This window comes from Salmo trutta, chromosome 12, assembly GCF_901001165.1.
Source record: "Salmo trutta chromosome 12, fSalTru1.1, whole genome shotgun sequence".
Taxonomy (NCBI): domain Eukaryota; kingdom Metazoa; phylum Chordata; class Actinopteri; order Salmoniformes; family Salmonidae; genus Salmo; species Salmo trutta.
The window spans coordinates 28,367,806-28,383,088 of record NC_042968.1 but is presented as its reverse complement, the minus strand read 5'-3'; the positions used below and the strand labels follow the sequence as shown (position 1 = coordinate 28,383,088).

The 15,283-nt window shown below is 50.1% G+C and overlaps 1 protein-coding gene across 3 annotated transcripts in view; it reads right to left on the bottom strand.

Annotated features, from left to right (window-relative positions):
• The window catches only part of LOC115203300 (alpha-ketoglutarate-dependent dioxygenase FTO), a 172,915-nt gene that overhangs the window by 126,393 nt on the left and 31,239 nt on the right, over positions 1-15,283 (bottom strand). For 2 of the 3 annotated variants that reach the window (XM_029767874.1, XM_029767877.1), the window contains 4 exons: positions 13,949-14,077; positions 9,322-9,401; positions 8,979-9,122; positions 429-548 (listed from right to left, as the gene is read on the bottom strand). In XM_029767874.1, coding sequence (XP_029623734.1) covers positions 429-548; positions 8,979-9,122; positions 9,322-9,401; positions 13,949-14,077 — 473 coding nt within the window. The remainder of the gene's footprint in view (positions 1-428; positions 549-8,978; positions 9,123-9,321; positions 9,402-13,948; positions 14,078-15,283) is intronic. The other variant, XM_029767876.1, reaches the window with a different exon arrangement.

Sequence of the window (15,283 nt, the reverse complement as noted above, 5' to 3'; positions counted from 1 at the left end):
TGTGTCAGAACAATTACTAGTCCCTTGTGATTTGGTGAAGAGCTGAGTAAGACCATGTTGAACCAAACATTCTTAATATATCATACCCGGGGTGTGACACAAAGACATTTCACAATCACACCTGCACTCTCTGATTATTATCGGTGTAGTTTGTGCAATGAACTCAAGCACAGGCATATTTCAGGTTACACAGATGTATACAGCCAATCAGCATCAGATCCTGACTGTGAGAATGCTGATCACGTTGGAACAGGAGACTGTGTACACTAACAATCACTGACTGCAGAAGCGTGTGAATGAACTGAAGTGTTACAGTAAAGTTCTTTGTGATTAGACTTTGTATGGCTCTTAAATGGCAATCGTAGACAGTCAACCTTACTACTACACACTAGTATGTGTTATTACTAGGTCCCAGTGTGCAGTCTTACCATGAGCTCCATCTCTCTCCAGTCATTCTCCAGCTGCTCCATGGGTCTGGCCCACCAGCTGCAGAACCGGGTATAACGCTGGCCCTGGAACCAGTACTGCCTCAGCCACTCAAACTCCACCTGCACACAACACAACACAACACAACACAGTACAGTCAGGTAGAGGAACCATATAGGATTATAGGAATACTTCAGATCCTAGACAGGCAGTGGTAGATCAGTCAAGCCGTATGAAGTCCAGATGGAAATATTGGAAAGCTCAAACTTGCAAAAACATGGAGGTACAAAAACATAGAAGTACAAAGACATGGAGGTATATCCGTCTATCAACGCCAAGGCCTCTACTGTGCTTTAGAGCAGGAGTGAGAGACAGGAGATAACAGGTTAAATCTGTCTGTTGGGGATTTCCCCTAATCAGATATATATAGAGAATTAAGTGTACTGGAGTCTAGACTTCCTAGAATGTCTGTTTACACAGATGGTCCTCCCTATGAGAGTAGACAATACACCCCTCTCACAATACACCCCTCGACCCCCATTTCCCAAACCAAACCAACCCGACCCTAGACGCCTATACCCCACATTGCTCAACCCTCTCCTCACTCCTCTTTCCTCCTCCCCTACTCCCTCGCTCTGCAGGGGAATGACCGTTTACTCTGCAGAGCGGCTCACCTCTCCTCTCTCCTCACTCCTCCTCCTCCTCCTCTTCCTCCTCATCCCCTACTCCCTCGCTCCGCAGGGGAATGACAGTTTACTCTGCAGAGCGGCTCACCTCTCCTCCTCCTCCTCCTCTTCCTCCTCCCCTACTCCCTCGCTCCGCAGGGGAATGACAGTTTACTCTGCAGAGCAGCTCACCTCTCCTCCTCCTCCTCCTCCTCATCCTCCTCCCCTACTCCCTCGCTCTGCAGGGGAATGACAGTTTACTCTGCAGAGCGGCTCACCTCTCCTCACTCCTCCTCCTCCTCCTCCTCCTCCCCTACTCCCTCGCTCTGCAGGGGAATGACAGTTTACTCTGCAGAGCAGCTCACCTCTCCTCCTCCTCCTCCCTCTCCTCCCCTACTCCCTCGCTCCGTAGGGGAATGACAGTTTACTCTGCAGAGCGGCTCACCTCTCCTCACTCCTCCTCCTCCTCCTCCTCCTCCTCCTCATCCCCTACTCCCTCGCTCTGCAGGGGAATGACAGTTTACTCTGCAGAGCAGCTCACCTCTCCTCCTCCTCCTCCCTCTCCTCCCCTACTCCCTCGCTCCGTAGGGGAATGACAGTTTACTCTGCAGAGCGGCTCACCTCTCCTCCACTGGGAGTGTTTCAGCTCTTTTGAAGTGCTGATTTAATCCTCACAAGGACACGTCACGTAGCCAGGTGTATGGATGTGTGTGTGCGTGTGTTTGTCTGAGAAAGTGTGTGTGTCAGAGATTGCCCCAAATGCCGGTGATGCAAATGCAAGGCACTCGGAGTTGCCCTCCCCCAAAACATCCTACAAAGCACTGTTCCAGTATCATCCTCCCAACAATACATGCACCATTTCATTTGACATAGTCAACTGTAGAACACAAGGTGAGGAGTACAAAAGAGTTGCATATGAAATGTGAAAGTGACTACAAGACCTACTGTTCATCTCCAACTACTAGTCCGTGTATTGTTCTTGTAGGCATTAGGATGTATGGTACAGTGTAACATTAGCTCTATAACACATAAGCACAACACAGAGGAAGAAGATGACAAGAATACAAAGCCATTTCCACTTCACCCTTTGTTCAGTGGCTGGCCTTCTAGGCTATGCAGTGGCACAGGATACAGAGAAACTGTCTGCCATTTTGGATCCAAAGGGGGCTGATCACAGTGGTTTGACATGCAGGGGCTGGGTCACGTACGGGGGGGGGGGTAGATGGGCCTTAGCACAGTTCAGCACCTTCACAACCACTCCATACAACATACCCTTCAAACAAATGTCAGGCTTTATGGCTCTTCAACCCTCCACTACTCCACTCCCCTTCTTGAACAGTACAGCTCACACACACACAACAAAGCAAGAGAGGGGACAAACATAGACTGTCCTTTCTCTACCTCCACCCTCCGCTCCCCCTCTCTCTCTGATTGTCCGTCTGTCCTTTACTGAGGGAACACAGCCTGTGGCTCCGCTTTGAGCCAACATGGACTCCTAGCCCCCGCCGAGCATGGCGATGGCAGCCTCAAAGCCAGGCAACTGCGGCATCTGTGGGATGCCTGGCATTTGGAGCCTGAGCCGCCTGGCTGTGAGTTACTGAGAGGGGAACACTGACTAAATGCCACCTGCCCAGGTAGAGCGATCGAAAGAGAGAGCGGAAGAGAGAGATGGAGAGAGCGATGGAGAGAGTCATCGCTATCGTTAGGCTAGATATTCTCCTCTGCCTTGCCCGCTCTGGGATCTGGGAGCAGGGAGACTGAGAGGGGCCCCTCCCCTGTGGTGTCTCCTGTCATCTCTCCAGGTGACGGACGTGCTAACTGCACATTAGCACTCCGCTCAGCCTCCCACTCACCATGGCGACCCAGGAGTCAAAGCCAAGTAGTCCCTTTCAGTATTTAATGAAGCAGGGTTTTTCCACACCTCTCGGTGGTCCCCCAGCAGACTTGACCAATCAATTTCCAGCTGTTCCATGCCGCGCGGCCCCCGAGGTAGGAGCTGATGAGAGACGAATCGATATCAACCTGCCTCTTTCTGTTTACTTTCCTGGACCTGCATCACATCAACCAGGAGCACTGAGCACTGTCCCCTGTCTCCAGAGGTACAGGACACACTTCACACTCATCACACCTTGGCTACCGTGGACACACACTTACAGAAAAGGACACACACACACACACACATACCTTGAGGAGATACAAACTGTACTCACAGACACAACCTGTCCTTGCTCACCTATAGGCCTATAGACAATAATATGCTCCAAATTACAGATTTCAATTACATTCTTTCTCAACTGAAAATAGGATAAGAAAAAACGGTTCCCTACAGGTAAGTCACAAACTCTCTGACTCCACAAGGAAGAGTGGTGTGGGCTTTTAGCTACTTGACAAACACTGTTACTCACTAGGGAGAGAGAGGCCTGGCCTGGAAAACATACTGTACAGGACAGAGGAAGGTCAGAGGGACGACCTGGCTGATTACCCTTGTACTTTACCTTCCCCCATCACTAGCAGAACCAGACATGTGGGACTTACTTAGTGTGTCCCTCCCTCCAATATTTATTGAGCAGGGACAGGCTTCATTAGTGGGGTCCCAGAGGGCACACTGTCACACACCCACCTGGGAAGTGACACGATGGCTTTAAATGAGACAAGACGTTTGTGTCTGGGATTAGCATTTCAAAGCCAAACACACAAACACACACACACACAGACAGGACCGCATGGCGATGCGATGCTAGCCCCCTGTTCGTTCCACCGTTCCAACACACAGACAGGACCGCGTGGCGATGGGATGTGATGCTAGCCCCCTGTTCGTTCCACCGTTCCAACACACAGACAGGGCCGCGTGGCGATGGGATGTGATGCTAGCCCCCTGTTCGTTCCACCGTTCCAACACACAGACAGGGCCGCGTGGCGATGGGATGTGATGCTAGCCCCCTGTTCGTTCCACCGTTCCAACACACAGACAGGGCCGCGTGGCGATGGGATGTGATGCTAGCCCCCTGTTCGTTCCACCGTTCCAACACACAGACAGGACCGCGTGGCGATGGGATGTGATGCTAGCCCCCTGTTCGTTCCACCGTTCCAACGCACAGACAGGACCGCGTGGCGATGGGATGTGATGCTAGCCCCCTGTTCGTTCCACCGTTCCAACGCACAGACAGGACCGCGTGGCGATGGGATGTGATGCTAGCCCCCTGTTCGTTCCACCGTTCCAACGCACAGACAGGACCGCGTGGCGATGGGATGTGATGCTAGCCCCTGTTCGTTCCACCGTTCCAACGCACAGACAGGACCGCGTGGCGATGGGATGTGATGCTAGCCCCCTGTTCGTTCCACCGTTCCAACGCACAGACAGGACCGCGTGGCGATGGGATGTGATGCTAGCCCCCTGTTCGTTCCACCGTTCCAACGCACAGACAGGACCGCGTGGCGATGGGATGTGATGCTAGCCCCCTGTTCGTTCCACCGTTCCAACGCACAGACAGGACCGCGTGGCGATGGGATGCGATGCTAGCCCCCTGTTCGTTCCACCGTTCCAACGCACAGACAGGGCCGCGTGGCGATGGGATGTGATGCTAGCCCCCTGTTCGTTCCACCGTTCCAACACACAGACAGGACCGCGTGGCGATGGGATGAGATGCTAGCCACCTGTTCGTTCCACCGTTCCAACACACAGACAGGACCGCGTGGCGATGGGATGCGATGCTAGCCCCCTGTTCGTTCCACCGTTCCAACACACAGACAGGACCGCGTGGCGATGGGATGCGATGCTAGCCCCTTGTTCGTTCCACCGTTCCAACACACAGACAGGACCGCGTGGCGATGGGATGCGATGCTAGCCCCCTGTTCGTTCCACCGTTCCAACACACAGACAGGGCCGCGTGGCGATGGGATGCGATGCTAGCCCCCTGTTCGTTCCACCGTTCCAACACACAGACAGGACCGCGTGGCGATGGGATGTGATGCTAGCCCCCTGTTCGTTCCACCGTTCCAACACACAGACAGGACCGCGTGGCGATGGGATGTGATGCTAGCCCCCTGTTCGTTCCACCGTTCCAACACACAGACAGGACCGCGTGGCGATGGGATGTGATGCTAGCCCCCTGTTCGTTCCACCGTTCCAACACACAGACAGGACCGCGTGGCGATGGGATGTGATGCTAGCCCCCTGTTCGTTCCACCGTTCCAACACACAGACAGGGCCGCGTGGCGATGGGATGTGATGCTAGCCCCCTGTTCGTTCCACCGTTCCAACACACAGACAGGACCGCGTGGCGATGGGATGTGATGCTAGCCCCCTGTTCGTTCCACCGTTCCAACACACAGACAGGGCCGCGTGGCGATGGGATGTGATGCTAGCCCCCTGTTCGTTCCACCGTTCCAACACACAGACAGGACCGCGTGGCGATGGGATGTGATGCTAGCCCCCTGTTCGTTCCACCGTTCCAACACACAGACAGGACCGCGTGGCGATGGGATGTGATGCTAGCCCCCTGTTCGTTCCACCGTTCCAACACACAGACAGGACCGCGTGGCGATGGGATGTGATGCTAGCCCCCTGTTCGTTCCACCGTTCCAACACACAGACAGGACCGCGTGGCGATGGGATGAGATGCTAGCCACCTGTTCGTTCCACCGTTCCAACACACAGACAGGACCGCGTGGCGATGGGATGCGATGCTAGCCCCCTGTTCGTTCCACCGTTCCAACACACAGACAGGACCGCGTGGCGATGGGATGCGATGCTAGCCCCCTGTTCGTTCCACCGTTCCAACACACAGACAGGACCGCGTGGCGATGGGATGCGATGCTAGCCCCCTGTTCGTTCCACCGTTCCAACACACAGACAGGGCCGCGTGGCGATGGGATGCGATGCTAGCCCCCTGTTCGTTCCACCGTTCCAACACACAGACAGGACCGCGTGGCGATGGGATGCGATGCTAGCCCCCTGTTCGTTCCACCGTTCCAACACACAGACAGGACCGCGTGGCGATGGGATGTGATGCTAGCCCCCTGTTCGTTCCACCGTTCCAACACACAGACAGGACCGCGTGGCGATGGGATGTGATGCTAGCCCCCTGTTCGTTCCACCGTTACAACACACAGACAGGACCGCGTGGCGATGGGATGTGATGCTAGCCCCCTGTTCGTTCCACCGTTCCAACACACAGACAGGGCCGCGTGGCGATGGGATGTGATGCTAGCCCCCTGTTCGTTCCACCGTTCCAACACACAGACAGGACCGCGTGGCGATGGGATGTGATGCTAGCCCCCTGTTCGTTCCACCGTTCCAACACACAGACAGGACCGCGTGGCGATGGGATGTGATGCTAGCCCCCTGTTCGTTCCACCGTTCCAACACACAGACAGGACCGCGTGGCGATGGGATGTGATGCTAGCCCCCTGTTCGTTCCACCGTTCCAACACACAGACAGGACCGCGTGGCGATGGGATGTGATGCTAGCCCCCTGTTCGTTCCACCGTTCCAACACACAGACAGGACCGCGTGGCGATGGGATGTGATGCTAGCCCCCTGTTCGTTCCACCGTTCCAACGCACAGACAGGACCGCGTGGCGATGGGATGTGATGCTAGCCCCCTGTTCGTTCCACCGTTCCAACGCATAGACAGGACCGCGTGGCGATGGGATGTGATGCTAGCCCCCTGTTCGTTCCACCGTTCCAACGCACAGACAGGGCCGCGTGGCGATGGGATGTGATGCTAGCCCCCTGTTCGTTCCACCGTTCCAACGCACAGACAGGACCGCGTGGCGATGGGATGTGATGCTAGCCCCCTGTTCGTTCCACCGTTCCAACGCACAGACAGGACCGCGTGGCGATGGGATGTGATGCTAGCCCCCTGTTCATTCCACCGTTCCAACGCACAGACAGGACCGCGTGGCGATGGGATGGGATGCTAGCCCCCTGTTCGTTCCACCGTTCCAACGCACAGACAGGACCGCGTGGCGATGGGATGTGATGCTAGCCCCCTGTTCGTTCCACCGTTCCAACGCACAGACAGGACCGCGTGGCGATGGGATGTGATGCTAGCCCCCTGTTCGTTCCACCGTTCCAACGCACAGACAGGACCGCGTGGCGATGGGATGTGATGCTAGCCCCCTGTTCGTTCCACCTTTCCAACACACAGACAGGACCGCGTGGCGATGGGATGTGATGCTAGCCCCCTGTTCGTTCCACCGTTCCAACACACAGAAAGGACCGCGTGGCGATGGGATGTGATGCTAGCCCCCTGTTCGTTCCACCGTTCCAACACACAGACAGGAAGATTAGAGTAGAGAGGCCAGAAGGGCCTAGAATCAGCTAGAAAATGGTCTCTCTCTCTGCTATGCCAGGTGCTGTTCTCTACCCATCAACCCTTGCTTCAACTCCCTCCTCTGGCTACTAACATTCTCCCCATCTCCCTGAACACACGTTCCTCAGATGGCCGACGTTCAGCTTCATAACCATCACAACCCTAAACACCCCCCTTCCCCCCTCTATCCCTACCCAAACGACCCCCTCTAAGCATACACGACACACAGTACATCAGCATCAGCCAGGCAGCCAGCCGGTCGATCTCCTGTTTATCACTTTTTAAGGAAATGCCCATAAGGTGTTGGTCAGGTCAGCCTGTCTGACGAGCCTCTGCTTGTTCGCTCTATGGTCGTCCATGTCAACACGAACCATGCAATATGCGCCCGCTAACCGCCAAAACTAGCCGTCATAATAAATAACTCTGCCAACAATACATCATTTAAGTGGGTGTTCTGCCCTCATGGGCAACTCAGAACAAATGGCCCAATCCATCATCGTGGTCCTGGGGACGCCAGGTAGAGTAGAGCGGGGCCAGGCCCCCGAGAGAGAGCTCTCTCCCCTCCTCTTCCAGACTTTTATAAATAGCCTCCTGTTTTCCTAAATAAACGGTGTGCGCCCCCCAGCCAGGCCTACACTGGGTAATCCTGTGGTGCTGCGCTGTGAGCAGGTGTTCGCTCTCTCTGCGATGGAGACCAGGTGTTGGCTAGGCCTCTCCCTCTCTCTATACCTCTCTCTCTGTCTCTCTCTCTCTCTCTCTCTCTCGCTCTCTCATATTGTCTGAATAATTAATACTGGCTACAACCTTTAAACAACCTCACGCCAAGCTCATCTGTCATGGCGTCCCGTGTGGTTCCTGACTCGGCCCGCTGCTGTGGTTACCTGGGAGTAGTGAGGATAACACATACAGAGGGGAGCGGAGGGGAGAGGTGAAGTGCTATTTTAACCATTAGCCCCTGGCAGTCAGGGGCAGGCTGGGCTGCAGAAGGCTGTATTGAGCAAGCTGCCACTGTAAAGCGTGAACGGCCCCCATAGGGTCTTAGGGCCCCGGAGCCAGATTCACTGATTGTTCTGTGTGAAAGAGGCCATGATCTCGGGACTTATGAAATATTTCTCCCATAACATAAATACCCACGGTAGCTATGAATGATGTCAACTTAAATGTTGACAACCTCTTTATTTTCCTATGGAAGGGCCTTAAACCTGGTTAACAAGATGTGACTGAAAGTAGAAAGGGAAAGATTATACACAACTACCCTTTCCTTGAATGAGGGTTCCAAAAGGGTTCTTTGGCTGTCTCCATAGGATAACCCTTTTTGGTTCCAGGTAGAACTCTTTTGGGTTCCATGTAGAACCCTCTGTGTAAACAGAACTCAAAAGGGTTCTACCTGGAACCAAAAGGGTTCTACCTGGAACTAAAAAGGGTTCTTCAAGGGTTATCCTATGGGGACAGCCAAATAACCCTTTTAGGTTCTAGATAGCACATATTTTTCTAAGAGTGTAGGTAGGACACAAAGTTAGGCCTATCGTAGAACCCCAAAAGTTAGTCACACACAGTCACACACACCCACCTCGTTGTGTATCTCCTCGTAGCCTTGCAGGGTAGCTGGCAGCAGGGAGAGCAGGCTGTGGGTCCCTGTTTCTGGGTCTGTGCTCAGGTTAGACAGGGCCTCCCGGCAGCGAGACTGGATGTAGTCCAGGGTCCCGGTGGAACACTGTGAGGACAGACCGTCAAAAAGGTTGGGAGATAATGCATGTATTCTGGGAGCATAAAGGCCTCTTGGAATTCTAGAATAGAAGGTAGAATCTGTTAAAGAAAGGTCATGGAATATATGGTATCCTATAAAATAAACCAATCATTATTAGAATCAGGCCAGGGTCTCCAAGCCCCCAGTGTACCCCAGGCCCCCTCACCTCCGCCACTCTGTGTGTAGAGCTGAAGCGGGCTGAGTCTCCTGCCAGAACACAGTGCTGATGGGTCCTGTTCAGGTCATCTGGGGACAGAGGAGGACAATCCACAGTCACCACACAACCAACACCAGTCAACTATCCCAAATATTAAGAGGCAATGATGTTCACAACAATTTACTATGAATATAGGCCTACACATCAATGATGTTCACAACAATTTACTATGAATATAGGCCTACACATCAATGATGTTCACAACAATTTACTATGAATATAGGCCTACACATCAATGATGTTCACAACAATTTACTATGAATATAGGCCTACACATCAATGATGTTCACAACAATTTACTATGAATATAGGCCTACACATCAATGATGTTCACAACAATTTACTATGAATATAGGCCTACACATCAATAATGTTACAACAATTTACTATGAATATAGGCCTACACATCAATGATGTTCACAACAATTTACTATGAATATAGGCCTACACATCAATAATGTTACAACAATTTACTATGAATATAGGCCTACACATCAATAATGTTCACAACAATTTACTATGAATATAGGCCTACACATCAATGATGTTCACAACAATTTACTATGAATATAGGCCTACACATCAACAATGTTCACATCAATTTACTATGAATATAGGCCTACACATCAATAATGTTCACAACAATTTACTATGAATATAGGCCTACACATCAATAATGTTCACAACAATTTACTATGAATATAGGCCTACACATCAATGATGTTCACAACAATTTACTATGAATATAGGCCTACACATCAATAATGTTACAACAATTTACTATAAATATAGGCCTACACATCAATGATGTTCACAACAATTTACTATGAATATAGGCCTACACATCAATGATGTTCACAACAATTTACTATGAATATAGGCCTACACAAATGCCAAATGTTTTCATTGTGTTTTAACCTTTGTTAGGACACGAGACACCACACCACACTTGTCCACTAGTGGAATGAAGATGGAAAATACAATTGAAATGTCTGTTTAATAACGTTTGTCTCTTTGTTATGATGTGCCTGAGTTATCACCTTGTCGGACCATTTCTCCCCACTCAAACAGAACGTTTCCTGCTAACCTAACAATGCTATCGCTAATCCTATCAAACGTCAACGCCTTCTATTATATAAGAGCACAGATGCCAGAGTCTGGTTATCACCAGAGTCTACGTGAAAAATCTGTCAAAAAATCCTCCACAATCCTAATTGTGCCTGTAAGTCGCTCACCACCACTGTTGTTAAACTGGCTTCTTAGGTAAGGGTGTGATGGCCTAGTTCCAGCTTTAGCCACAAGTTGCAACACCTCTCATTAACTGGTTTATCCCGTTTCGGGGGTGTTTTCATTTATTTCTCTCCAGAAATGCTAATATTTCTGCTAATGATCTACTTATTTTCACAAACATGTTAAGTGTTGGCCATTAGATTGTTAACAGTGCAACAGTACATCCTCTCAAGCGTACCACCGTTCACTGAAAAGTGACCTGTTTAAAGGTGTCAGTGGTTCAGGACAGGTTAGAGCATGGGTGTATTCATTAGGGAACACCATTACGTAGGTGGAAACTATGTTGAATAATAATAAACTACATTTATCAATCTGACTCCATTATTATGTGAATAAATGCAACAGGCCCTGTGCGTCTCTGGAGGATATAGCAAGATGGTGAACAATTGCATCAACAACTCAGTATGACTATAATGAACATGTGTCTATCTTGCAGCGTTATGCAGTTATTAAGAGGCTAGATACAAATAGCTAATCCTGGACACCAATGTTCTAGCATTCATTTATTGAGGAACCATAAAAAAAAACATTCGCTGCTCCACACCAACTAAATAGACTGCCAGGTCCTCTATCTACCAATCTCTGTCCACCAGCAGGATCAGTGAAATGTGAGCATTATTCTACTTCATTGAACAAACACTGTCAGATCTCATTCAATCCATCATGATGGAGGTCTCATATCAACAAACATTTATCCATTAAACAAAGATCCTGATCCGATCCCAACTGCTGTTTCTAGTGTATCAGTCCCGTCAGTCCACGAGCTTGTTTGTGTGTTTAGATGTCGCCCAGCTCTGTTATTATTTGCTCCACAACAAATCCTTAATTTAGCCATTACAGAGCTGTCACTCACAGCACATGTGCATATTTACACCCCGCCTTGAGCAGTGTGGCTGGCTAATGCCTTTGATTTGAAAGTCAAACAGTGAAGTGCTTTAGGAAGATAGATATTATTATGAGGTAGTGAGGGAAAAAAACTGAAAAAGAGCATGACAAACAAAACAAGTTCCCCCACTGTTCTGTGTTATCCTCTGATGAGATTGTGAAGGTCTCTGGGGGGAATGACTCCCGTCTTTAAAACAGTTTATATCCAATAATAAATGATCTCCATCAATCTGGTCCTCCACAGTCTGATGGCACTGGGGGGACAAACTCGATTTCTGTAATAAATATTTATCTTTCTTTCTCTACCCCCTCATCTGTTGCCACTTGTCCCCTTCTTTTTTCCAGGAAGCAGCAGGCTTTTAAATATATTGGGTCAACTCTTTCTCAGGTCCCTCGTGAGTTGGGAGCTGGAAATCTTATTACCCAACAGGCTCGGTGTCAGACTTGCATTGTTCTTTTTTAACCACTGAAATTCCATTTGGGTGGAAATAACGGCTGATTAAATTTGCACACACATATTACAAACACAGACACACACAACATTAACAGTTCAGAGGTTGAGTCACTGACTAACGGTGCTAAAAAGGAATGATGGTGTCCGTGAAGGTACACAGGCCCGTTGCTTATCAAAACACCACAAAGCCAGGGGGCTCCCGAGTGGCGCAACGGTCTAGAGGCGTCACTACAGACCCAGGTTCCATCCCGGGCTGCGTCGCAGCCGGCAGCGACCGGGAGACCCATGAGGCGGTGCACAATTGGCCCAGCCTAGGGGATGGTTTGGCCGTCTGGGATGTCCCATTGCTCTCTAGCGACTCCTTGTGTCGGGCCGGGCCCAGCTTTCCTCCGACACATTGGTCCGGCTGGCTTCCGGGTTAAGCGAGCAGTGTGTCAAGAAGCAGTGTGGCTTGGCGGGGTCCTGTTTCGGAGGACGCATGGCTCTCAACCTTCGCCTCTCCGAGTCCGTACGGGAGTTGCAGCGATGGTGGGAGGGGACAAGACTGTAACTACCAATTGGATATCACGAAATTGGGGAGAAAAAGGGGCTAACCTCAAATCAGCTGATCACACAAGAAGGCGTCAACAGAAGAGCAACTGCCAAAAGAGGGCCTGCCTATAGCATATTATATTTTAAACATTTGCATGTAGTCTATCTAGGTCTTTAATGTCCTCGTTTTAAAATAACAATCCTGTATATTTTTCTTAATTTTCTACGACAACATTTTAAAAATAATAAAACCTAAAAAAAACACCAGAAAGCCACTAGTCAACAGGCATCCCAAAGCTAGCTTTTATTTCTGTCCCTTGTTGAGGCATGCTATAACCTCCAATGAAACACTGAGTGGACTAGTTTCTTGAATGTAGTCTTGGTTGATTACAGTAGTAAGCGACTGTAATGTGCACCTGATCCAGGTGTGTAGGAGTGAGACAGACTGACTGTGTGAGCTGCTACAGTATCATAGTGATCCTGTAGGGATCTTCCAAACTGGAACATAAATCCCCATTGATCCAGTTCAGTCAGGTCCAATTACAATGGTGTTTCTAGAGCAGCCCATCACTCTGGTATCATACCTGGACTGAAAGTGACAAATCCCATCCTGTCTGGGTTATGTCCCGTGAGGTCACTCCAACTCATGGTTTCTACCCAAATCAACCTGGTTGGAGGTAGAATATGAGGTAGAACATGTTCTCGCCTGTGTCTTTGTGTCTGTTCGTATGTGTCCAAAAAAACTATGCAGTCATATTTCACCAACGATCCCAGACAAATACACATAATGATGTCTTGGAGGTCCTAACCCATACACAGTGTGGGACATGGCGTGCTGCTGTGATGGGGAAGCTAGTGGTAGCCAATAATAGCCGTGTAGCCTTGTCCTGTATTGTAGAAGCTAAGAGCAGCCCGACCCAGCAGGCAGAGATGAAAGGGGAAGGCATCTGCTGTAGCCATCAGCATTAAGGTCTGATTTACACCCTCATGGCCCGCTGCCTGTCCTCTCCACTCCATAGAGACACCACCAGCACCGCTGCCACAGCACTGGGTCACAGGACTTCATAAAATAACATTTGGTTTTCTTAACCTCTCTAATGCATGCAATTACATGGAACCTTAGGGTTACAGATACACAAGCAGGCCAGAGTCCGAGCTACATGCGGAACAGAACGGAACAGGGCGTCTGGTCGGGTTGGGTTCAGACTAACACAATGATGAGAGAGCGAGAAATAGAGAGAGAGAAAAAAGAGAGAGAAAAAAGGGAGAAAAGAGAGAGAAAGAGAGAGTCTAGAGAGCATCCTGCTTCTATGGGTCAGTAGGGACACAGTAAACCAAACACACTAGAACATCAAGTGTAAATCTCACACAGACTAGAGATGTCATGTAGAAGGAGTGGTATGCATGCTCTAGTACCTCTCAGGTAGTAGGAGTCTCCGGACTGCAGTGGGAGGGTCAGTCCAGGGGTGTGGATGTCCCAGGCCACCTTTAGACCAATCCTCCAGCAGCCCTTCTCCGCAGGACCCTCCTCCGAGCTCACACCTGCTAAACACAAACAATCCCACCACTTAGGTCAGTCAGATCAGAACCAAATATACAATAGGAGACAGGGCATATTGTTACATTATATCTCAGTACAACTTGTGTCTTTATCACAGTTTCTGTACAAGAGGACAGCCTTTTTAATGAAAGTATTTGATGTTAGGTAGCTAGTGTGTGTAGGGGCAGCAGACAGACAGGGTAGTGGGGACTATTCTCCTCCCATAGCCAGTCTCTGAGCCTCTCCCCCAGCCTCTCCCTGTCTGTCCTCCATCCGAGGCACGGTGAGAAAACAAGATCTACCCAGCCCCTGTTAGGTCCACACCCTTCAGCATAAATCAATACTAACGTCTTCCTGGACCTCTCTCAGCCCCACGGCAAATCAGGCCTTTTCCTTTGCTCAGCAGAGGATAAATAGTAACTTAATTTCCAGCCAGTGCTTTCTGAGAGAGCTGTTAATGACACTGCTCCTAAAGGACCCAGGATGGGAATGGTGTTGGAGCTGGAGTAAAGAGCATTGTGGTCTTTCCAGCCGGGAAACACTCCACTGCCAAGCCAGATACCTCCGGATCAGAGCAGCTGGGTGACCCTAAATAAAACCATTCTGAAACACCAGAGACAGAGCCTTGGGAAAAAGAGACAAATACTAGACTTCTCCCAGACCTGACATGAAAAGTAAGCGTGTCAAAGAAAGACAGGTGTCGTGCAAATAAACATGCTTAGATGGTTACTGGTTACTGTACGTACCAGACTGTGGGATGCAAAACAGCTCAATTATTGAGTTGAGAAAGAGAGAGAGGGGCTTTGTCTGCGGCGCAGCCGAGAACAATGTAAAAAACATGGGCCCCCTCGTAAAAAAACAACATTCCGCATGGTAACAATTCCATCTCTGTGGTTCTGGGAGAATTCAGAACGATCTGGCCCAAAGTGAACATAGCATTTCTTGAGTAATGCACAGCGGGGTTAGCGAGCAGTGCTGCTAAGCTTTTGTCAGGTTTGCCTGTGAAGTCTGGTGCTATGGGGTCAGTTTGGAAAGGCACAGCTGCAGATAGAACAGTCTACCTAGACTACAGCCCCGGCCGGTCGGTCCTGTGCTGTTTGAAGCCAGCGTTCCCAGGGGTCAAGGGTCAGATGGGTCAAAACAAATCATCTCCACAGACTTTTACTCTACAGCAGGTGGTTCTGTTTAGCCAATCCCTCTGAAATGATGTC